Raw genomic sequence first — 24,777 nt, forward strand, 5'->3', positions numbered from 1 at the left:
AGACCAGCTTGGCCTCGTTTTACGGACTATAAAGAGCCCATTCAGGTGTCTAGAACGGTAATGACAAGATTAAAATGGAGTTTAATCCGAGAGATCATTTGGATAAATTTTAGAATAAGGATTCTGAAAATCAAATGCTGTACTTATCCATAATTTCAAACTCTGTGATGTGTGAGGGTGGGCGGGAGGTGTGGTGCAAGTGGGTAGAATTCTAATGCCAGAACACATGCAGTTTTTGTAAATTAAACCTCTTTGTGTGTTTTAATCAGGCATGAGAAAGTGAGAAAATCTTTGCTATCAAATTTAAGGAGTTTTCTTTCTTTCTTAACAATATACTACTTATAAAGCATGCTATTTCTCTGCTGGAAAGGATGGCATTCAAGGCGGCTGGCACAAGGGGCTGTGTTAGGTGCAGCTTGTTATTTTCTGTATTCTTAGCAGAGTATACCTATGGCCCCGCTGAAGGGAGAACTGGCCCTCCTTGGGTTAGCTAATTCCTGTAGAAAGGGGCTGCGACCCCCCAACCCCAAATCCTTTCTTGTGTTCTTACACTCCTGAGCCTCTCCTGATCACTCGGTGGCCAAATACGAGCAAGCAGCCTAGAGGCGCCTCCAATGACCGACCCTAAATTCTGCTTAGTGTGCTCACCTTGCCTTGGCTGCCCTTACTCATGTAACAAAGGTGTCTGCCTGCAGCTCTCTCTATACCTGCTGATTTCACCTCGGTGCGACCCTCTCTGACCCTGTGGGGTCCTCCTGCTCTAAGAAAAGAGAAAGTACAATTAATTAAAACCACTTCCTTCATTACAGTCATTTTTGTGTCAGGGTCCTAGGAACCACTAGGATAGCCTCTTGGGAGCTGCATCTAGATGGTTCTCCAGAGACGACAATGTGAACTTGAGGCCCAGTCATCCGGCTCCTCACAGGTTAAACAGCCCTTTCCCCTGTGCAGGTAACTCTCTGTGAGTGATGAACACAGGTTTAAATTCCCTAAGCTTCTACTTGATAACCTGAGAAAGGCCACCTAACTCCACAGACCTCCCAACCTTTCTTCTATAAAAGCTGAGCCATGAAGGTGGAAAGACAGCTCAGTGGTTAAGAGTTCATACTGCTCTGAAAGAGGACCTGAGTTCAGTTCCTAGTACCTACATCTGATAAAAATTCCAAAAGATCTGACGGGCTCTTTGGCTTCTGCAGGTACTACAATCAAATGCATGAATCCACACAGACACATATACACATTCGTACACACACACACACACACACACACACACACACACACACACACACACACACACATATATATACATAATTAAAAACAAAAATAAAATAGTTAAAAACTGAGATGTACTGGGTATGTACATCAAAGCCCTAATGTGACCACCACTAGCAGAAAAAAAAAAAAAAAAACCTAGGAAGACATAATCTATTCCAGAAGGAAAGAGTTAAACAGAATGGCCCTTATAAGACAGATTCTGGTCAATATAAAATGGCAATTAAATTCATGTTCTGAGACCCTGCATCTCCATTAGAAACATCCAGCAATGACAAACAAATGTTCTTAAAAGAAGAATAAAAATCTAGTCATAACTACAATAGCAATAAAACAAATTTAAGAACACAAAGATAATGGGCTTCTCCATAAACCAACAGGAACAGAAATCCTAAGTGACACCACAAGGAGAGGTGGCCAGGTCATCTTCCAAAGGTTCATGTGCTCCCACTGGGGGTAAACGGATTTCATCTCTGTAACGCTCCACGACCTGGAACTTATGTCCTGAACTGCCAGCCTTAAATGCCCACCACTTACTTCACCCGAACACTGTACTAGCCAAAATGGAAACTTGCTACACTATAAACTGCTGCTCCCACTTTCAACGCTGCCTTAGCACTTTGTCCCTTACCAAGGCAAGGTGTAGCTCTTTTACATATTCTTTCTCCATGCCTCCTTAACTCTCTTAATCCTCTACTTTCTTCTAATCCATTTCTTATTTATAGAATATCCTTGCACAGGATCACTTCTGTAATTTAACGTCATAATAATTCTACCTCTTCTAAAGGAAGCCTTTCTCAATTATTTACACATTGGTGAATATCACCTCAGACACCTCGTAAACCACTTCTAATGCAGAAGGCAGCAATGAAGTAGCTTAGTGCTCAGAGTGAAACACACAAATTACAGCCTGACTTGTAAAGCCAGAGCTGAACACACAGCATAAACAAAAGAAACGCAAATTCATCACTCGCTCATATTTACTAGGCACAGTGAGAGTTTTATGAAGCTTTGAATAATATATATTTGTTCTTCTACATAGGCAACTAATTCTCCGTACTGAGTAATGTATCACTAATAGCTCCCTCCCTTGTGCAGTTTCTGGACAGGCAGGAAGGCATCACACTTCCTTTGTGTGAGGGTGAGGACTCAGGTCTCTGAAGGCTCCCCACCTTTGAGACAACTAGTTCCAAGAGGAACAGCAACAAATATAACTCTAATAGCATTGCACAGCTTTAAGGACTCGGAGAAACTAATAAGACTGAAAAAAAGAGAGAAGAAAACAACAGTGGAAGAAACAGAAGCAAGAAAGGGAAAGGGAGGGCGGCAGAGGAGCAGGCCAGAGAAGAAGGAAGGAGGTCAAGTGCTAACCCCACGGCAGCAGAAGGAACGGACACGCTCCCTCCAGCCCAAGCCCTCTACCCTCATCCTGAGATCCCACTAGTAACCCTCAAAGGAAAACAAAGTAATTCAAAATGAAACCACACCCAAATTTCTGTCAAAAGCTGAAACAAATCCATCTAGAACAAGAAAGGCTTAATAAAAACAATCTGTGTGATTCATATTGATCTCACAACATATGTAAGAAAAGGAGGCAGGGTGTCAGAAAAGATAACAGCTTTAAACTACCAAAGACTTCAGATATTAGAATTACCCAATACAAAATATACCACACCCCGCGTGAAGGAGGGGAAGTGAGCACCAAGCCCAGCTCTAACCAAGAAGCTGTCTGCAATTGATAGCTGCGAGAAGAGGGAAAATCCAGCACACTGCGGGCAGGCCTCGCCTCAGGAACAGCTGGCCGCCAAAAATGGACTCCAGACTCCATGGTTGTTAGAAGCCTGTTATTGTTGCCGTGTGTGTGTGTGTGTGTGTGTGTGTGTGTGTGTGTGTGTGTGTGTGTGTGTGTTTCAAAGAAAAAAGAAAGAACATGAAGTCGATTAGGTAGGGAGAAGGGTGAATTTGGAAGAAGTCAGGGGAAGAGAAAGAATATAATTAAAATACATTACATAAAATTTTTGAAGGACAATTTTAAATATATAAAAATTAAACCATTAAACCATAAAAAATATAAATCCTTAAACACAAGAGTCATCAGCTGATCGACTCAGGCCAGCCTGGTCTACAAAGCAAGTTCAAAACAGTCAAGGCTACACAGAAAAACCCTGTCTTAAAAAACAAGAAAGAAAGAAAGAAGGAAAGAAAGAAAGAAAGAAAGAAAGAAAGAAAATGTAAAAAAAAAAAAAAAAAAAAAAAAAATCAGGGTTGGAGAGATGGCTCCGCAGTTAAGAGCACTGACTATTCTTTGAGAGGATCTGAGTTCAATTCCCAGCACGCACAGCTCACAACTGTCTGTAGCTCCAAGATCTGATACTGCCACAAGACATATATGCAGGCAAAACACCAAATGAACATAAAATAAAAATAAAGAAAAAAATTTTTAAAAAAGAAAGAAAATGTAAAAACTCATCTGCTTTTTTTTTTTTTTTTTTAAATAATCTGGCCAATCTAAAAATAAAAACAAGCTTATATAATCTGACAGAGTAGGCACTAAAACTTATAGACTATATCAGTCTTACTGGTGAAACATAAATACGAGTGAAACTCTCTTTGGGATAAAAATATAATGAATACTTTTATCATTTCTATTTGCAAATGTAATGCAGGGCTGAGCCAGGGCAGTAAGTGGAAAAACAGACCACTGAAAAGGTTGGCCATCATCCACAGACAAAGAAAACAAAAACAAAAAAACCGGGAGAGACAAAATATGGGAACTGAGTCACACCTGCTCACTAAATCCAGCAGTGTGACTGGCCAAGTTGGAGCTAAATTTTAATTGTGGAATAACAATTAGAAATAATGCTGAGAGCACTAGACCAGTCACAGGTGATTGTGTGCCATGAACATGCTTCTGTTACACTCAAAACCAAACAAAACTACACAACAAATTACTCAAGAGTACATGCGGCAAACCCATGTGTGCACAGGTGTGGTATAGGCAGACACTGATACACGTGCAGAGGTCAGAGGGCAACCTCAGGTGTCAGCCCTCATCTTTTACAAAGATTAAGACAAAGTCTCTCCTGTTCGCTGCTGTATATGCAAGGTTGGCTGGCCTGGAAGCTTCTGGTAAGTCTCCCACCTCACCCCCAATCTCCCAGTAGGGGTATGCTGGGGTTTCAGACACTTGCTCTACAGTATCTGGCTTTTCAAGTGGGTTCTGGGGAATCCCAAGTCATCCTGTCAGGCTTGTGTGGCAAGTGTTCTACCCACAGAGCCATCCCTGAAACCAGGTAACACTTCTGCCCCCTCAAGACATGATCTCTCTATGTAGCTCTGGCTGGCCTTGAACTCACAGAGATCCGCTGCCTCCTGAGTCCTGGGATTAAAGGCACATATCATTATGGCAAGCTAGTTAATATTAATAGTCTTTTAAAAAGGAAAATAAGATGCTGGGGAGCGACTGTCTCCAGAGGAAGGGAGCATCAGGGAGGAATGTCTATCTACACAGTAGCCTCTAGTCTTCAAAATGGGGCGAGAAGGTGTCACGATCACAGGCTTCTGAATCATGCTTTGTAATGTGAAAACGTGTTAGTCTTTAGTAAGTTCATCCCTTGCTACAGAAATAAATGAAATTAGTGAAACAAGCGATAGTTACAGATTTAAGCAATGGGCTTAATTAATGTTCCTGTAAGAATAACGTCTTTGCACAGGTTCCATTGACTGGAGGGTAACCACTGGAAATACAATGAACTGACACAACAATGCCCTGAAGCAATGCCCGCTGCCCGCAGAAGAACAGCCCACAAGCCAGGAGCAGCTCCTGGGCACCAGCCACAGCCCCATCCTATGCTGGAACCGTCCTTTGTCCTAGCTTACTCACCCACACAGCCCCTCACAGCTCACCCACACAGCACTTCCCTTTCCCAGCCTCCCCTGACACCAGGTCTGCTCCTTTGGCATTTCCTTACGTCATATATTTTTCTTCTTTAGGTTGGAAAGACAGCTTAACTAGTAACGTCCTTTCCACACTAGACAGGTGGTGGCGCCTGCTTATAATCCCAGTGCTGAGAAGGCGGAGACAGCAGGAGTCCTGGAGCTTTCTGGCCTGCACAGCCTAATCAAAGGACTCTGGGTCCCAGTGAGAGACCGAGGCAAAAACAAAAACAAAGAAACAGCGGGTGGTGGTGGTGCACACGGTAGCACGTGCCTTTAATCCCAGCACTCGGGAGGCAGAGGCAGGTGGATCTCTGTGAGTTCGAGGCCAGCCTGGTCTACAAAGGCGTGTCCAGGACAGCTAAGGCTACACAGAGAGACCCTGTTTCGAAAAAAACAACAGAGGTTACAGAAGAACAACACACCCAAGGCTGATTTCTGGCCTTCACAGATACGTATACGCGCGCACATGCGCGCGCGCGCGCACACACACACACACACACACACACACACACACGGGGGGGGGGGGGGGGAGTGTTTATCTTCGCATACCAAACTATGCACAGGTCACTTCAACTATGAGTGAACCACCATTCAGAATTTATAGTCCAGGGCCCCGATGCGGTTCAGTCTATAAAGGAGCCTGAGTTTGCTCCCCAGAACCCATTTGATGGAAGGATAGAAAAAAATCCCCAAAGTTGTCCTCTGACCTCCCCATATGCACTGTGAAAGTGCACATGTGCACACACACCAAATAAATAAATGAAAAAAATTTCTTATTTATAATTTATCAATTTATAAGCCAGACACAGTGGTGTACACCTTTAATCTTAAAACTTAGGAGGCAGAGGTAGGTGGATCTCAGTGAGTTTGAGGCCAGTCCGGTCCACATAGACAGTTCCAGGACAGGCAAGGCTACATATAGAGACTCTGTCTCAAAAAAGGGAAGAAAATAATAATAATAATAATAGCATGTAATTCACCTCTGAGTCTAATTCTTCTGGTTCCCATAATCTAGTACTTGCCTAATACACTAGAACAAAAAGAATTTTATACTTAACAACCAAAAACATTGCCAAGAGATGTGGCAGCACAGATCTTCAAGCTCAAGACCAGCCTGGTCTACAGGAAGTTCTAGGACATCTGGGGCTACATAGACAGACCCTGTCTCAAAACAAACAAACAAACAAACAAACAAGCAAGAAACAAAAATAGTGCCAAGAGGTTGGCAAAATGGTTCAGCAGTAAGGGGCGCTATCAAGCCTGAAAACCTAAGTTCAGTCCCTGGGACCCGCACAGTGAAAAAGAGAAATTCCTGTCGGTTGTCATCTCGTTTTTACATGCTTGCTGTGGGAAACACCTGTGGCAGCTATGACCATGTACACAAATAAAATCTAACTTAATTTTAAAAACTCACAGCCAAAGATTGCTCCAACGTTAAAGAATACCTGCATACACAGATACAGATATTTAAAAAAAAAAAAAAACCATAACCCACCACTAGCCAGAAATAATTTCCTGAGAGGCCTGACAATCTCAGGGGCTCAGAGCTGCACTGACCGCTTTTCCAGGGAAGCCAGGTACAATCCCAGCCCACACACACGGCAGCTGACAACCATCCATAACTCCAGGCCTAGGGGGTCTGGCACCCTCTTCTAGCCTCCAACATGCCCCCATCTACACACATAAAATATTACATATATATGTGGAAAAACTGTATGTCAGTAAGCCAAGTCGCCTGCAGTCTAGGGACAGAGAACATTTATGTAAGACTCACATAAAAGTTCATATGGATAGGAAAACAGCCAAAGCTATTACTATTTTAAAATTGTTTGCAGCTGGGTATGGTGGTGCACACCTTTAATCCCACATTCAGGGAGGCAGAGGCAGGCAGATCTCTGTGAGTTTGAGGCCAGCCTGGTCTACAAAGTGAGTCCAGGACAGCCAAGGCTACACAGAGAAGCTCTGTTGTGGGGTTGGGTGGGGGGACGACCTTTACATCTAGATGTTCATGTAAGAAAAACTTCTACATATTTTTTAAAAGAGAAATCACATGAACATTCTTAACAGTATCTTTTGGAAAACATGGGTAAAAGGCAGGAAAGAGGGCTGGGTACATCCATGCATCGTTATTTCCATTATCTTCAGGTAAAATAAGAATCAAAAAACAAAAACAAAAACAAAAACAAAGCAAAGTTTAAAAAAAATTAAGAATCAAATAAAGTAATTTATTTTCAACAAGGATTTTAAAAGACATCATATCAGCATAAATAATAATAATAACAACAACAACCATTAAAACTTACTTCAAAAAGAAAGAGGATGGAGTCCAGCTCCTCCCTTTGTGATTTATTATTCCCTGGAAAGTAAGAAAGAGAAATTAGTCAGCACGCTAGCACTTAAGCTTTAGGCTCTCACACATAACACTGAAGGCAAGCACGGGAACTACTGGGGGGCTGTGGGGGAAGGCGCAGACACCGAGACAGCACATCACGCCCATGCCAACCACAGTTGCCCCTCTCGCTCCTTAAACGTAACTCATCCTGCTTTCTAAATTGGTTTCTTAACTGGGTACTTACCAGCTCAAATTACAGTAAAGTCCACAGGGAAAACAACTAGAATCTTAACAGGCAAAGAGCACCAACACCTACAGAAAAGAGGCTGTCTCCTCCACTGTACACTGCACACTGAGGTTTTCTTTTTGTGTAGCCCAGGCTGGCCGCCAGCCTGATATGCAGCTGAGGATGACCTTGAAGTTCTCCTGCCTCTACCTCCCAAGCATGCCACACACTCAGCTTCATGTGGTGCTGGAATTAAACCCAGGGTCCCCTGAGTGCCAGGCAAGCACTCTACCAACTGAGCCACACCCACTGCCACACGATACCTCCTTGATAATATTAATAATAATATAAACCTGTACACCAGCCTCCATTAGTAATTATTACTTAGGGTCTACACTATGTCCCAGCATTGTGCTCTGAGTGCATCTAACTTAAGAACCAGCAGACAGTAAAGACTTGAGGCTGCTCATATCTCTCTTGGAACTGTCAGATGCTGCTGCCACAGGCTGTATTGACTGTATCCAGTGAAGCCACAACTGTAATACTGGCAGTGGAAGGCTGAGAGCCAGCAGGAGTTCAAGGCCAGGCCAGGGTTCACAGCAAGAACCTCTCTGGACAACAGGGCAGTAACAAAATCACGGAGCTATCAGTTTCAGGCTCCTGACCTAACCGAATCTTACAGCTCGAAGAAGTCGCTATCATCCATTCATTTACAAAGACTGTCTGGTTTTCAGGAATTCTGTTGGGCCCTGAGGACAGAGGAATGAACCAAACAAGCAAAAATCCCCATCCTAGGAAAGGTAACATTTTGAGGCAAAGAATATATAAATAAGTTAGAAAATCCATGAGCAAAAGCAAATGAGGAATACTAAAACTAAAAGTATGCAATTTAGATTAGGGAAGTCAGGGATACCTTGCTGGGAAAGTGACAACTAGACAACTTTCACAACTGAAAGTGTCTTTACAACAAGCAAGGAAACAAGCCACAGAAATATGAGGGAGTCACCCCCAGGGAGGGAGAGTTGAGCAGACAAAGTTCCTGTGCTGAGCGAGCTTGACAGGGCAGGAAGGGCCTGGAGGCTGGAGGGAAGACTGGGGAGACTGGAGCAGATGAGCTGAGAGAGCAGGTGTGGTAAAGGAAGGGAAGGGAGGCGGGGTGAGGCCGGCACAGCACAGTGAGAACGCAAAGCCACTGCCGGGCTAGAGTCTCAGGGACCATGTAAGCCGTGGCTTCAGCTACTCTGCTGAAAAGAAACGTGGAGGCAGACGACAGTGCAAGAGCGGAAGCGAGGATACCCTCTGAGGCCAGTGCCAGGCTACACGAGGGTTCCAGAAGCTTAGGTGCTGTTAGTGTAGGCAAGAAGACAGGCCAATGACACTTTGCAAGTGAGAAAGCCAGCATCACCAAGGGTTTGTCCTGAATAACTGGAAACTAAAATTAGATTTCACTATTCTTAGTAAACATTTTTTCTTCCTTTGGGGGGTACACTCCTTTTTTGTACTCCAATTCAATACAGATTGCAGTAAACGTGAGAACTTCCTGAAATCTCACCCTGTTCCTGCTGGTTCATCACTGAAAAAGAGGAAGGAAAGAAGGGAAAATGGTAATACGACTTAAAATAAGTTTGGACAGGTGGCTTTTTTTTAGATCTGATGTCATCATTTTCATTGCTATTTCATTTTTTGTTTTTGCTTTGGGGTGTGTGTGTGTTGCTGTGTGTGTGTGTGTGTGTGTGTGTGTGTGTGTGTGTGTGTGTGTGTGTAGACAAGGCTTCACTATGTAACCTTGGCTGACCTCAATGAGCTCGCTATGTAGACCCAGCTGGCCTTGAACTCAAGAGATCCTCCTGCTTCTGTCTCCTGAGCGCTGGGATTAAGCCTTGAGCTGCCACGCTCAGCTGACTGCTTATTTTGATATTTTGTACAAAACACGACCCATTTCCCCTCCACATACCAGTAAAATAAAGAGAAATAGGGCAAAACTCACAAAGTAAATACAAGTCATTTCATATTTATAATATTTACCCTTTGAGCTAAAATAAATTTTAAATTTAAGATTTATACCACCTTACAAATCTGAGGTGGAGCCTGGCGTGGTGGCACACACCTGTAATCCCAGCACTCAGGGAGGCAGAGGCAGGAGGATCGCTGTGAGTTTGAGCCTCATCTACAAAGTGAGTCCAGACAGCCAAGGCTACACAGAGAAACCCTGTCTGGGAAGCCAAAAAAACAAAACAAAAACAAAAACAAAACAAAACAAACAAAAAAGCCCTCCTACATGCTGGCATCCCAGGCAAGGCTTTTACATAGTCTGATGTACACTAGAGCCCCAAGCTCTAGACAGGACTCTGAGGCATCTGCTGTGTACCCGAGCCCGTCTCTGAAGCCCATGCTGAAGACTACGGCCGGCCGTATCCATCCTATCCCTCCCCTCCACACGGGGCACGCTTCCATTTAATCTCAGCAATTGGGGCACTTCAGGAAGACCTCTGGTTTTTCTTTCTTATCCCAAAAGGTCTGTCTACATTTATGCTCTAACTTTTCTCAGACCTAAAAAAAAAAAAAAAGCCGCTCTGCACTTGCCTGTGTCTCTCTGTTGTTACTCGACTCTCAATCTTTCTCCAATACCCATACTCCCTGTTATCCATCTGGCTGTCCCTCTCTCCGGCTGTAGGTACAGCCCTTAGCAACTCTCCCATGACACCCTCCCTTGTCTACACATCGCAGCTCCAGGGGTCCATGTCCACCTGTCACGCTGACAGTTGCTCACCAAAAACTGTCTTCAGGTCAGATGTAAGTTCTCACTTCCCACTGCAGCTCGTCTGGCTGCGTCATCAGCCTTTCTGGTCTTGCTTTGAAGTCTCTCCCCTGGGCTTCCGTGACAACACACTTTCCTAACACCCTTCCACTAATGTATCTCTCTCCTCTTTATGTGCCGACTCCCTTTTCCTTCATCAGCTTTCTCCCTTCCCCCAAGCTCAGCTCACCTACGTTCCAGCTGCCAGCCAAGACCTCTCCTGAGTGTACACACGTACCTCAGATGCAGACGGGTCAGAGCTGCCTTCACCCTCCCAAACACTCTTCTCCTCCAAGGTCTGTGCGGCTACGACGATACCTCACAAGGGAAACTGGGTCTCTGCGAGGTTCTTTCACTTCTCCGTCTCCTCTGTGTTCAGACGCACAGGGCTCCTCCTCTCCCCTTAACTACCACCTTCTCTCATTCCTTTCCAGCTCTCTAGCAGAGTAGCAGCTCCCACGTACGTGACAGCATCGGGCCCCTCAATTCACCTCTGTGGCCTATGTACTGACCACTTAACAGGACACTTGTCTCAGAGGCAAATGTTTTTAAGTTCTAAGCAAAAACAAAGTCCCAACTGCTTAGCCTAGATGTCAAGGTTCCTGGCACACATAACCGGACTTCCTGCACACCTCATTCACATATGTTACCTGGCAAGAGAAAAGAAACACATTCCCCACACAGGCCTACGGGCACTTCACTGTCTTGGCTCTGGCTCTGTCCTCTACCTGCAATGCTGTTCTCCACTGCAAATCCTACTTTCAGCCCCTTCCACCCACCTACAACCTTCAGGCTGAGTTCATCAGCTGTAACTAAGAGAGTGATCAATCATGCCTACATAATAAAGCATCCTTTAAACCCAAGAGAATCCGGCTGAGGGAGCTCCCACATCGTGTACATGCAGAGCGGTGTTCCCCAACTCCATGGCAAGGAAGTTCCTGTGTTCAGGGCCTTTCAGACCTCACACACAGCTCTTTGTCTGTCTGTCTGTTCATAGGCACCCTTTAAAATCTTCATTACTCATGTGTAATGCAGTAAATGAACAAAAATGCCTTAATAAATGAAAGTAGGTGAGGTTGTTTCCATACATTCTGCCAGCTCCTCTAGCAGTGCAACTGACCCTGAGAAGAGAGAGGTTGATTCCTGAATACAGGCAGTCTGCCACTGCACACACAGTGACCCAGAACCTGCAACTGGCGTGAAAGAGGGTAGGTAGCCTGTGGCGCTCAGCCCTTAGCCTGCAGGATCTGAAACTATCTCCTGGCAGCCTAGCAAGATCGAACAGAGATAATGGCAGCAGCGGATATCTGCTGGAGACTCTGGCAGCAGAATGTTGTGTCGGGTTCATGTGAGACATCGGGAAAAACACTTCCGTTTATTTTTTCCTAACTAATTCCCGAACAGATGGCATGAAACAGAAAGGCAAAGACAGTGATGGCAGCCTGCCCTACTGACCAGGTGCTGTGTGCCTAGCTCTGTGCTGAAATCCTTGAGCATCTGGTAACCAGCTTCTTGCTGACAGGAGGGACCCACCACAGACAGGCCAAGCGATGCTCAGAGAGCAACAGCAAGAAGGGTGAGATGGCCTGGCTTCACAGCTACACAATTCCCTAAACAAATTCCCACAGCTGGTTTGTTTTCCAAAGAATATTTTACATATGGACATTAGTATATGAACATACAAGCAAACTCATTGATAAAATTCTCTAAGGACAGGAGGTATGGGCAAAGGAGGTACGTGATTTTTATTTCACATTCCCTTTAATGGAATTCAACTTTGTTGTTGGTATTGTCCCGTTATTTTTGGCTTTTGAAGCAAGGTCTCACTATGTAGGCCTCAAAGCTGGTCTTAAATTCATGATTTTCCTGCCTCTGCCTCCAAAGTTCTGGGATTAGAACTTGTGCCACCAAATACAGCTTAAGTCTTGATTTAAAAAAAAAAAAAAAAGTCCATGTATTATTTTTCTTCCCTGCTCTTTAAACAAATTATCCATCTGGAATTCATGCCTTTTGTGGGTTCCTATTTTCCCTTTCCCCACCTGCTGTTCAGTTAACACCTGTGTAAGGGAATGCTCAAGGGAGACAGAAATGCCAACCAGTCCACCAGAGTGGAAGAAAGAACGCTTAAAAATGCAGAACTTGTGGCTCATGACAACATAACTTCCGAAATTTCCTGGGTGCTCGAAAAAGAGTTGTAGAATTGCTTACCTTTTAATTTCAAACTATTTTCCAGTGTTATAAAATTTTCATAGAAGATGAAATATATCTGAGAATAATTGGTCTCAAAAAACTGCTTAAGATCGCTTGCATCCACATTATCTGGAAGAGAAGCATTTACAACATTATCAGAATTCATAAACATTTTCAGAAATGAAAGAAAGTAAAGCTAGTCTGACTCCCTTATGAGACAAAACAGCACCATTCCCGTCTGTTTATTCACCTGAGAGAGTTCTTAGTTGCACTGGGGACACTACTCACATACAGATGTGCAGGAAACTGTAAGGCCCACGCAAGAAGGCCACTGACAGGGGAACGACACTCACAGACCAGCCAGAAGGCTGGCAGAGGTGGGAAGACATGGATATCCATGGAGAACCTTTGACAGGGGCCTCAGGCTCTGTGCACTTGTGAAAAGCAATTGGTGGAAGTCTCTCCTTCACCACCACCACAGTGCTCGAGGCCTGGACATGAGACCTGGCAAGCACTCCCAACACATCCCTGCAGCCACCCGTGCCCTTCCTGCCTGCCTCTAGGTGCCCTGCCTCACTCTCCCTCGATACTCTGGATGGTGCGTTCCTGTAGTGCCACAGAGACAGGTGATGCAGGTACTGTTTCCATGGGGTTCTTTCTTCCCCAGGGGACTGATCAGGCCAGACAAAAAACCTCACGCTGGGGATCGGAGCAGCTGTCCACTTTCAACAAACCTTTGTCCATTACTCTAAGGTAGCAATGCTGTTTGTGCTATTTACAAGACCTGGACTACTGGAGTTAATGCTTTAGAATTATACATCTAAGGGAAATTAGAAACTGTCTCAAACTTGTAAAGATTACTCAAGAAAAGAAACGAAACTGCTGTTGCCATTCAATCTGTGACAGAATAGGCTCCCCAGGTTTGTAAATGCACGTGGCACACTCACTGCAATGCCAAGTCCACACAGCTGACAGTAAGTAACAAACAGCACAGACCTACACAACTGACTTCCATACAAACCCCTTCTCTGCAAAATTTTTTACAAGTTCTTTACAAGAATGCATGCAAGATGTTTATTAAACTCATATGATCTGTCAATTTCACACTATTTTTACAGCCCTAAATAAAACACCACCAAACAGAAAAGATTCCTAGTAGCTCAAGATTTTACCAGGTTGAAAACAGGCAACAGAGAAACTAATATCATCAACCCACATAAACACTACCATTCTTTTGTCCATATTCTTACTTATTTTTTAACTGATTTACTTAGAGGCCAGGTCTATAACCCACGCTGACCTGCAACTCCCTATACAATAGAGAATGACCTTGCATCCTGACCCTCCTGCCTGCACCTCTCCAGCGCCCTGCCTGCCTTTATGTGGTACTAGGGACTGAACTCAGAGTCTCAGGTGCTCTGAGCAAGCGTTCTGCCAACTGAACGACAACCTTCCAGACTCATATCACTCTTGGGAGGAACACGGGCATCCAGGAACCTTGACAGCCTTAGAGTCCAGCTGCTCAGCCTGACGACTTTATGTTCTGACGGCCCCAGGGTCCCTGCTTGTAGGTACACAAGTGGTAGTCATTATTTTATCACTGCCTTTTGAAAAGTGTTTCTTTTATTCAATTGATTTAAGAAAATATCAACAGAATTGTTCTAGATTCAGGGGTGCAGTGATGTATGGGTGAGACTGTAGGCTCTGTGAGGGCAGGGACTGTTTCTAACAGGGAAGACCTGATTCGGTCAGGAACCCATCATGCCTTGAGGAATAAAGCAGTATGGCATATCCCAGGACAGAGGAAAAGCTGGGTTGAAGTCACACAGGGGAGGCACAAACAGACTGACAGGAAGGACTGTGTGTGTTTTGACCACAGTGCAAACTCAGTAGCAAATCTGTCATTAAATGCCCTTTCTGCAGAGGACTAAGCATAGGTAGCCCAGTCAACTAAAACCAAAGCACACTGCCAACTAAAATACACCACCCCACTGCCAGTTTGTCTACATAGCCACTGAACAATTATCCCTAATAACCACTTCCACTGCACATCACTGTCCCCTCCACTGCACATCACTGTCCCCTCCACTGCACATCACTGTCCCCTCCACTGCACATCACTGTCCCCTCCACTGCACATCACTGTCTCCTCCACTGCACATCACTGTCCCCTTCACTACACATCACTGTCCCCTTCACTGCATATCACTGTCCCCCCTCAGGCCCTACACTCCACCCACTGTGACATCTTTACAGTCCTCAACATTCCCAAACATATTTTCCACCTGAGTCCCCTCAGGGACACTGGCTCGACTTCCAGATCGTTGGCCTCATCCTTCAGAAATGGGACCCTTCAAGAACACCTCAGAGAGATCCACAAATGTCCCAAGCATCACTCCGTATTTTTCAGTCTATCTCCTGTCTTCTTCCTTGCAATGAAAGGGCTTCAGACTTAGGAAGCCACAGGAAACAAATAGTCCCTTAGCAGGGAGGTGGGCACAGACACATCAATACCACCTAGAAAGGTCACAGGATGATCAGCAACCCTCCGACCTCACCCCTTGCCCCCTGGTCGTCCCTCCAAGGCATTCAAAACACCAGAAACGAGAATAAAGACAGGCCTCAAGAACTTCGAGGGGCTTCCATGTAGATTGCATTGCTTTCCTGAAGCCGGAAGTCCAGGTGCAACCACCTCCTTCCTCAGCCACCCAGAGTCTTTCTTGCTGGTGAGAGCTTAAAGCTCTCACGGGCAGGACAAGTAGACACCCTCAGGGTCATCGAACACAGAGTAAGCCAGGAGAAGCACTAGCAACACAGTTTATCTACACCAGCCCCGGACTTTCACTGTTCTGGAAGTCCTCATCAAAGATAGCAGGAAAACAGGACAAAAATGCAACTCATTCAGTTTCGACTGTATCATTTGTGATGCTCACAAGAACTACATGAGGGCAGGAATTCCACCTGCATTCTTCACGGCTGCCCCTTCTACCCAGGAAATGCCCTGGGCTCGAGGTGCCCATTTGTTAAGTGAATGAAAAGTCTGAATAGCGAATGTTTTATACATCTAGTCCAAGAGCCAGAGAATTCAGAGTAAAGACAGGTCTTAGAGAAGGCGGGGGGGGGGGGGGGGTAGGCGGGAAACAAACAGAATAAAACAGAGCATTTTTAGCAAAGCAAACCTTAAAAAGCATAAAGATATAAAGGAGGGGTTTGCTCAGGGCTGGGGTCACTATAGCCACATGCCTTCTTTAGATGGGCTTGCTTGATTAACTCATTCACTTACTGTGCCCCATCAATGCCAAGCAGCAATCTGCCACATGCTTAGTAATTAAAAGCCAAGGCCATCGAGATGTACCGGTGAACAGAAGCAGCCACAGCCAGCGTACCAGGGCAAAGCCTGTGCTGGGCACCAAAGGAAGGACTAGATAGCACCACACGGGCAGCTTTAGGATAGTGATAATGCATACATTAGTGGCCTGCTGTATGCTTTACAAGACACTTCATGAGTTATTATCTTCTACGCTCCCTACAGCCCAGTGAAGGAGACGGAGCAGTGTGTGGGGTGGGGACCACCCTTAAATGACGACCTCCTTCAACCTGCGCAAAGTAACAAGCAAGTCAGTAAGTCAAGGCCTAGACTGGATGCCTGCCTGAGCTTCTGACTGCAAATCAAAACCAGAAGGCAGGCCAGGAATTTAGCAGAAATAAATTGACCCCTGGAGATGTACAAAAAAGACACAAGAAAAAGAACGGGAAACACTCAAAGAAGGAAGGCAGACCAGAGTAGCAACAGTCGGCAGGAGCCGGGAACAGCAAGCCTGTCCATAACCCCAGGGTCTGGTGAAGAGACAGAAGGGGGAGAGAGTGAGAGGACAGAGCTGGGTGGGAGGCCTCGCTGGTCCTCTGTGTCTGACAAGGAAGCTAGCTAGCATGCTTTCCATTTCATTACCATCATCCGAGTACTTCCAAAATCCACAGGGGAGTGAGTGCCACAGGCCGCTCCCAAGTTTCTTTAGTAAGCCTTAATTACACACTCCCCTTCCCCACCAATAGCCAGCAAACTGCACTACTTTCCCGTTATCTCTCAAAGATAATCTGTACAGCACAACAAACTCTGCCCTTTGCACTCTTTTGTCACTAAACCTTACACTGACAAGTCTTTCTCCACTGCAAAGGCGAAGGGCAGAACCTTTAGAGCAGACTGGCTTTAAGCACAGAAGCTACAGGGTCTGAGCAAATCAGGTAAACACTTCCTCAATTTCATCTGAAAAACGGGACTCACAGTGGTCTCTATACTGCAAGGCTACAGTGATGGGAAAATAAGCATATGCAGAGTGCGTGTAGAAGTCAGTTGGCATAATATAAATGTTAGCTATTTTTATAATTACCTAGCTGCTGGCAAAGCTCTCTCACCAGAAAGAAATAACACAACCTCACCTATGTATGAAACTAATCAAATTCAATGACTCAGAAATTCATATACTTATTGATTAGTACTTAATCCCAACATGACAACAAATACTGCCAACAAACATACCCATGAAACCAGCCAAGCCCCCACCATGTCCTGCTGTGATTCTATCACGGCTTAGTTAGAAGAACTTGCTTCCGCAGATCCCTATAGCACCAACTCAAGGGAAGCCTTTCGCCCATTCAAGAGTCCCTGCTGGACTCAGCAGAGGAGGAAGCTCAAGCCCAGCTCTCTATGAGAAAGAGGATGACCTCCATTACCCACACCCCAGAGCTAAGAACCACCTAGTTCGGGACACACATCTGCGTGCACTTTCTACTTAAATCCAGTTCCCTGGAGAATGGTACTGAAGGTCAAAGGATCAAAATAATAGATTTGCAACGGTGAAAAGACCAGTGAAGAATTCAAGGTGCCTTACCAAAGCAAACAATCATGTAGGAACACTTGGTAAGAACAGGGAACTGGAGGCCTGGGAGGTGACGGACTGAGTCAGCGCCTGCTGAGCAATCCTAAAGCCTGAGTTCAGATCCCCAGGATGCGGCACACACCTGTAACCCCAGCACTTCCAGATGGGGTCAGTCACATCTGGAGGCTTACTGGCTGGCCAGTCTACCTGCAACAGCAAGCTCCAATTTAAGTGAGGGACCCTGTCTCAAGAAAATGGACAGACACCAAGAACAGTGGGGAAAGACACCAAATGTCAACCTCTGGGCATGATTAGACGGGCGTATCCACACACAGCTGCACATATAAATGCACATGCACACACAAACACACAGAGAGAACGAGGAAGATAGCGTGCAATAAACTAGGCAGACGAGAGGCTGAACATTTTGTCAGATATGTATGTCACTACTGATAAGCCTAGGATGATTAGCTTTATTGGCCAACATTAGCCTTAGAGGCTGATACGATTCTGATTTCACATTTAAGAAACTGCCTAGGTTGGCGCCCTCTTTTCTTCATGATGGTTGTTTTGATTTTGGTTTTGTTTTCCATTTTTCCAGACAGGGTTTCTCTGTGGAGCCCTGGCTGTCCTGGACTCACTTTGTAGACCAGGCTAGCCTTGAACTCACAGAGCTCCACGTGCCTCTGCCTCCCGAGCGCTGGGATTAAAGGTATGCGCCACCACACCTGGCTTTTCTTCATGGTGTAAAGATGCCATGCACTCCCTGTCTGTTCCCCCGGCCCACCTATACTTGTGCCCACTCTGAGTGATTCCAGGCTGACCTTCTGAGTGAGCTGCTTCAGTGAGTGGTGTGTACAGCACAGTATTGGCTAGGAAAGTCTGAGATAGGTGTTGACGAATTAAACTGAGAAAACACAGGAGCACAGCTGGACCCAACCCAAGGGCCAGATACTGCAGTCAGAAGTACAGAACCAACATCAGGAGGGTGGGAAACGGATGCTTGTTGATGTCCGCCCTGAGAGCTGCAGAGGGCAGCGTGGGCTGTTAGGAACACGGTGGAACTGCGAGTGCAGGGGATGAAAGTGGGCCCAAAACAACTTCCCTGGTGTGAGGGCCAGAGAACCATAACAGATGCCCCCAAGTACAACACACAGCCGCCTTGGTAAAGAAGAGCAGGGAAACTTCCCAAGGCGCACAGCTGCCCCTTGACCCAAGCTTTCTGTCAACAATGACCTGTTCTGGCCTGAGTTAGGGAAGGACTCCTTGTGACATCAACTGGCACATCTGAGAACCTCCTGTGCAGCCGTCAAGTGCTGTAAAGTGCTTGCCTGGGTAAACACCAGCAGCTCACCCTGGAGAGGCAGCAGACTCTGTACCAGGAAGCCTTTCCACACTCAGCAGCTCAACTGTCACAGAACAGGAAAGGATGTCCAGGGAATGAGTGCATTTCCTCAGCCAGTCAACAAGCACATTTAAGTTATCACTATTAATAAACCCATTCCTGAAAAATGACTTTACATGAAGACTCCTACAGTGTTTCTTATACTAGCTGAGTGTGATGGATGATGCCTATAACCCCAGCATTTAGAAAGATGAGGCAAGAGGATGGCTACAAGTTCAAGGCCAGTCTGAAATGCATAGTGAATTCCGGGCCAGTGTGGAATACAAATTGAGACTTTGTCTCAAAAAGCCAAAAATATAACACTAAAGAGTATTGTGTTTCTTGTACTGCCTATGCACAAACACAAAGCCCGTATGTGGGTAGAAACATAAATTTATGCAATGGAAAGCAAGTAGATTTAGACTCTGAGCCTAGAGTGATCAAGGCCTAAAACTGATGTGGTCAAGGCTCCGGTGGGAACACCCCATACAGAAGGGACCAAGAGAAGGAGGCCTAGGCCTTTACCTATGCTCTGTTTATCTCCCCAAGCAGGCGGCAGGACAGACTCCAGCCTGGCCCCCAGAGAAACCCTGTCTCGAAAAACAAAGAAAGAAAGAAAGAAACAAAAATCCAAATGCCAACAGCAAGCGCTTGAGTTTCTGGCCTCAGAGTCCGATAAACAAAGCCCCCCTCTCCCCTTTAGTCTGCTCCCTAGTCCTCCCTGCTGCTTCTCATCCCTTTCCCAGCGTGTTGTTTTCCGTCTCAGACACTCAGACAATTTCTATGCAGCTTTAAGAACCAAAAGACCGAAGTTTCACATACACTTTGTAGCACATGAGACTTCAATAGCTCAGCAAAATCCTCAAGTAGCTCAAGACTTCCAACCTCATCCACTTTTAGGCACTTGACATATTTGACATAATGCCCTTCAGACATTAAGTAATAATGTACTCAAGATAATCCTGGCTCTTCTCTTAATCCCGCCCACCCAGGGGAGCAGGAGGCCTCTTTGTGCTTTGAGGAACACCACGCCCGCTCCCTTACCTGGCGACCATCAACTGCCTAAGAAACCTTAAGCCTGCAGTCAAAAGCAGTAGGTCAAGCCGCTCCCAACACTTCCTCAGGTTTGTATTCATCCCCTGAGAACCCCAAGCTTCTCACAGTGCTCTCATCTTAGATACCAACACCATACAGCTCTGGGTACCACACGGAACCTCACCCCGAGTCCCTAACATAGCCCACCCACAACTACCCAGTAAAACTCAACAAACCTCTTTTCCACCACATTTCTAACCGCTCTTCGCCTCAGCTCTTCCTGAAACCGGGCAGTCCCCTAAGAACACCTCCCTTCCAGTCACCAGGTGAGGCGTTCGCCTTCCTCCTACACTCGCTCACATGTCACTTGGCCTCAATGTGGCACTACAAACACAAACCCTGATGTGCCAAAACCACATACATGCACCACAATTTCTAGGCCATTCTGGTCCCTCTCTTCCCACGGATATAAAAGGTCCTTTGCTGCTCATCACACCATCCGTCACAGACCAATGGCTCTGGAGTGCTACACTGTGTCTTACACACCAGTACGGTCTCCGAAGGCTGCAGGGCCTGGCTCCCTGTGTTCACTCTCGGTGATGCCAACATTCACATGGATGATGCCGGGCTTCCTCATCCCTAATGAAGTTGTCAGGCACTCCACCTCTGGCGCCCACACCCACAACCAGAGCCTAGACCTGGTGATTACTAGCCACCCCCTAAGCCTCAGTGCCGAGTGATTCATTCTCCTACTCCCTGCCATTTCTTATCTTTTCTACCCACTCCTCAACCCTAGTCCCAACAACTCTCCAACTCCACTGGGCACAAGAATGAAATCTCGGCTCTACCATCTTGTCACTATCCAAGTCCTCAAGTCCTCATTTCCTTTCTTCCCGATTTAGTTTCTTTCTTTTTTTTTTTTTCAATCATACTTTTATTTACTGGGTGGGAGCACTTACATGTGGTAGCATACAAAAATGGAAGTCAGAGGACAGCTTGCAGAAGTTGGTTCTCTCCTTCCATCACGTGGGCCCCAGGGGTTAAATCTAGTTATCAAGTTTAGCAGCAGGTGTGTTACCGTGAGCCATCTCACCAGCCCACTCATCTTTCCGTCAACCCTTTCACTGTCCCTTCACCCTTCTGCCCTTTTGTTCTTTCTCCACAGTCACTTGATAAAATCCTAATCTCTTTCATCCTTGGGTCAGCCTAATGCATTTACCTGAAGTCAAGCCATGTGCTAGGAACAAAAGTGTTTCTTTTGTTCTTTTTTGGGATTTGGGGTTTTTCAGTTTTGGGTTTTGGGTTTGGGGTTTTTTTTTTTTTTTTTTTTTTTTCCCCAAGGCAAGGTTTCTCTGTGTAGCCTTGCTTGTCCTGGACTCACTTTGTAGGCCAGGCTGGCCTCGAACTACAGAGATCCACCTACCTCTGTCTACCTGAGTGCTGGGATTACAGGCATGTGCCACCATGACCAGTGGCAATGAAACTTTTTAAAAAATGTTTTACTAAGGGAGTGGAGAAATGGCTCAGAGGTTAAAAGTATTTGTTCTTGCAAAGAACCAGAGTTTGGCTCCTAGCAACCACATTGGACGGCTCCCAACCTCCTATAACTCCAGCCCTGTGAGATATGACTCCCTCTTCTGGCCTCTGTAGGCACCTCTACGTGTGCATGTGCACAAACACACACAAGCACACACACACACTTATACACAAATACATAAATAATAAAACAAATTAGTCTACCCAGGCATCGCTGCCGTGCCTTAAGGAGCTTAGCATTAATACAATGGACAATGTTCAGTGCTCCCAAGGACAAGAGAAAATACACATGTACCCAGGCCCCAAATCTACTATTGGGCCATCAGAAGGAATGACGTTAGACATTTTGGGACCAAAACTACACAATACAGGAAATAAGCTTATCTTTGATAGTGCTGTTTCTTATACACATTATAGTCACATTTCACTGTTACCCTAGTTACATGCTAATTATACTATTTAAATTTTTACATTTCTCCCATATATATGTATGTATGTGTTTAAAAACTTGTCATAATTGGCAACTCATTTCCATAAGGGTTCTCTACAGCACTCAAGACAAAAATGTTAGAGCTGCCTGGAACAGACACTGTTGGTTCTTTCCAGTCCCCTCACCCACCCATCCCACCAACAGCCCCTCACCCACCCACCCACCCCACCAACAGCCCCTCACCCACCCACCCATCCCAACCAACAGCCCCTCACCCACCCACCCACCCCACCAACAGCCCCTCACCCACCCACCCACCCCAACCAACAGCCCCTCACCCACCCACCCACCCCAACCAACAGCCCTCACCCACCCACCCACCCCAACCAACAGCCCCTCACCCACCCACCCACCCCACCAACCCCTCGCCCACCCACCCACCCCACCAACAGCCCCTCACCCACCCACCCACCCCAACCAACAGCCCCTCACCCACCCACCAACCCCAACCAACAGCCCCTCACCCACCCACCCACCCCACCAACAGCCCCTCACCCACCCACCCACCCCAACCAACAGCCCCTCACCCACCCACCCACCCCACCAACAGCCCCTCACCCACCCACCCACCCCACCAACAGCCCCTCACTCTTCCTAACCGAGAATTGGCTTACTCAGGGATTATCCTTCCCAGAGCTGTACCCCTGGGACAGCTGACCTAAACCCCACTCGAAGGGAGTGAGCCTGATGCAACTGAGCAATTATGACGGTGACATAAACCCTGCTGGTGGCTGCCATGGGCCGAAGCCTATGACATAGAGCTGATGCCTTTAAACAGGAGAAGTCTGATAGAGGTGCTGGGGTACTCAGGGTTTCTAAAGGGACATAAGGAGAAGCAGCTTTCTTCTGTCTCTGGATAGGATGGGTACCATTCTAGCTGCACGGCTGTGGGTATTTTGACACTGAGCACAAATCTGCCTCTGTGAGGATGACACAGCAGAGAGGAAGGAAGCCTGGACAGTCAGCAATACAGAACAGCTAGATTAGCTCACCCTGGTTTGCCCTGACCTCTTTATATAGAAAGGGAAATTCCTTTTATACATTTATATTTAGTTTTCTCTTAGTTATACCAAAAACATCCTTGCAGACAGACAGCTGGAAAATAAAAAAATAAAAAACTAGCACCGAGCCTGGCATGGTAGCACATGCCCATAATCCCAGCACTGAGGAGTCAGAGGCCGGTGGATCTCTTGCGTTCGAGGCCAGCCTGGTCTATGGAGGTAGTTCCAGGACAGCCAGGGCCACACAGAGAAACCCTGTCTTAACCCTGCCGCCACCCAACTCCCCAAAAAGAGAGAAAAGCCAATCATACTGTATACTGTTTTAATCTGGACTGTGGCCAGTTTATAGCACAGGGGAAGTTGGAGACAAAAATAGAATAAAGTAAAACCTAAATGGTCACCTCTTCTCCTCCACTCTTAACAGCTAAGGAAACAGAAAAGTGGTGACGAAGGTGGAGAAGGCCATCAAATAATGTCTGTGTCTAATAACTATTATTAATCATATAATAATAGTCTACAAAACAGCTCTGCATAGGGTGACTCAATCAACCCTGGAGCAACAACAGGAGGCAGGTACAGTCTTTACTGCCCTTAAGAGGAAAGGTTAGGGAGGGCAGTTCACGTCCACTTGGACCCCACGTTGCTGGGCGCCAGCTGCTCAGTTGGTGGAGTCCACGCTTACAAAAAGTGGAAGAGTGCAAGGAAGCACACCTAAACATGTACTTTGTTTCATTTTGCTTAAAACAAAAAAGTAAAACACACAAAACAATAACAACAACAACAACAACAAAAACAGGAGAGAGATGGCATAAGCTAGAGAAGAAGAAAAACGCTAAGAAATAGCTTATTTTATTTTCCATTTTTGCATTGTTATGAGTATGATGTGTAGATATGTATGTGCGAAAATCCCATATTTGCAGCTGTACATGCACATGAGTGCACATGCTTGCAGACACCTGAAGTCACTTCCCACATGATTTATGAAGGCAGGGCCTCCCACTGGCTCCCTGGTTCTGGCTAGCGCACAGAGCAAGCTGCTCTGGGCATCTAACCTCTCCTCGCTCTGACATTACACAAGGCCCCGTGACTACATGGCTTTCACATGGGCTCCAGGGATCTGAACTCCAGTCCTTGAGTGTGTAGGGCAATCAATCGCTTTACCCACTGAGTCACCTCCCGGACTCCATTACTGTAAAAGGGTATCAGAGGCAAGTGTGTAACCGCAATGACCTTCTTCCTGGGCAGGTTAGAAGAGTGGATTTTCTGTGAAAGTAAGTTAACTAAGATTTAAGTGGCCTTTCCCCAAAGGGCTGTCTTTACCGCTAGAAAAATCACGGCGATGTTCTTGCTCTATCATCAACCTAAATTGGTGACCTCTGTTGTGTCCCTTACACAAGTAAACAAAAAACCCGCATCTGGTCACTGGGAGCCACTCCTAGGCATATGCAATCGCTGACCATGGGTAAGATAAGAGATTGAAAATCAGAACCTACAGTAGTGGACAGTTTGTTGTGGGAGGCCAATAGAATACAAAACAGCCATGTAAGGATAAGGTAAGTCTTCCCGTCCTGGTATGAACAAATGTTTAAGGTGTTTCCATAAAAAAAACAAAACAAAAAAAAACCGCAGCATTAGACTATGAATAATGTTAACTTATATAAATGTGTGTGTGTGTGTGTCTCATGTGTGCACGCACAA

At 45.8% G+C, this 24,777-nt stretch overlaps 1 protein-coding gene across 1 annotated transcript in view; it reads right to left on the minus strand.

The window, feature by feature from the left end:
• Ralgapa2 (Ral GTPase activating protein catalytic subunit alpha 2) overlaps positions 1 to 24,777 on the minus strand; it is a 282,989-nt gene that overhangs the window by 241,660 nt on the left and 16,552 nt on the right. The window contains exons 2-3 of the mRNA XM_051144780.1: positions 12,775 to 12,885; positions 7,515 to 7,567 (exon numbers count right to left, since the gene is read on the minus strand). Coding sequence (XP_051000737.1) covers positions 7,515 to 7,567; positions 12,775 to 12,885 — 164 coding nt within the window. The remainder of the gene's footprint in view (positions 1 to 7,514; positions 7,568 to 12,774; positions 12,886 to 24,777) is intronic.

This window comes from Acomys russatus, chromosome 4, assembly GCF_903995435.1.
Source record: "Acomys russatus chromosome 4, mAcoRus1.1, whole genome shotgun sequence".
Classification (NCBI taxonomy): domain Eukaryota; kingdom Metazoa; phylum Chordata; class Mammalia; order Rodentia; family Muridae; genus Acomys; species Acomys russatus.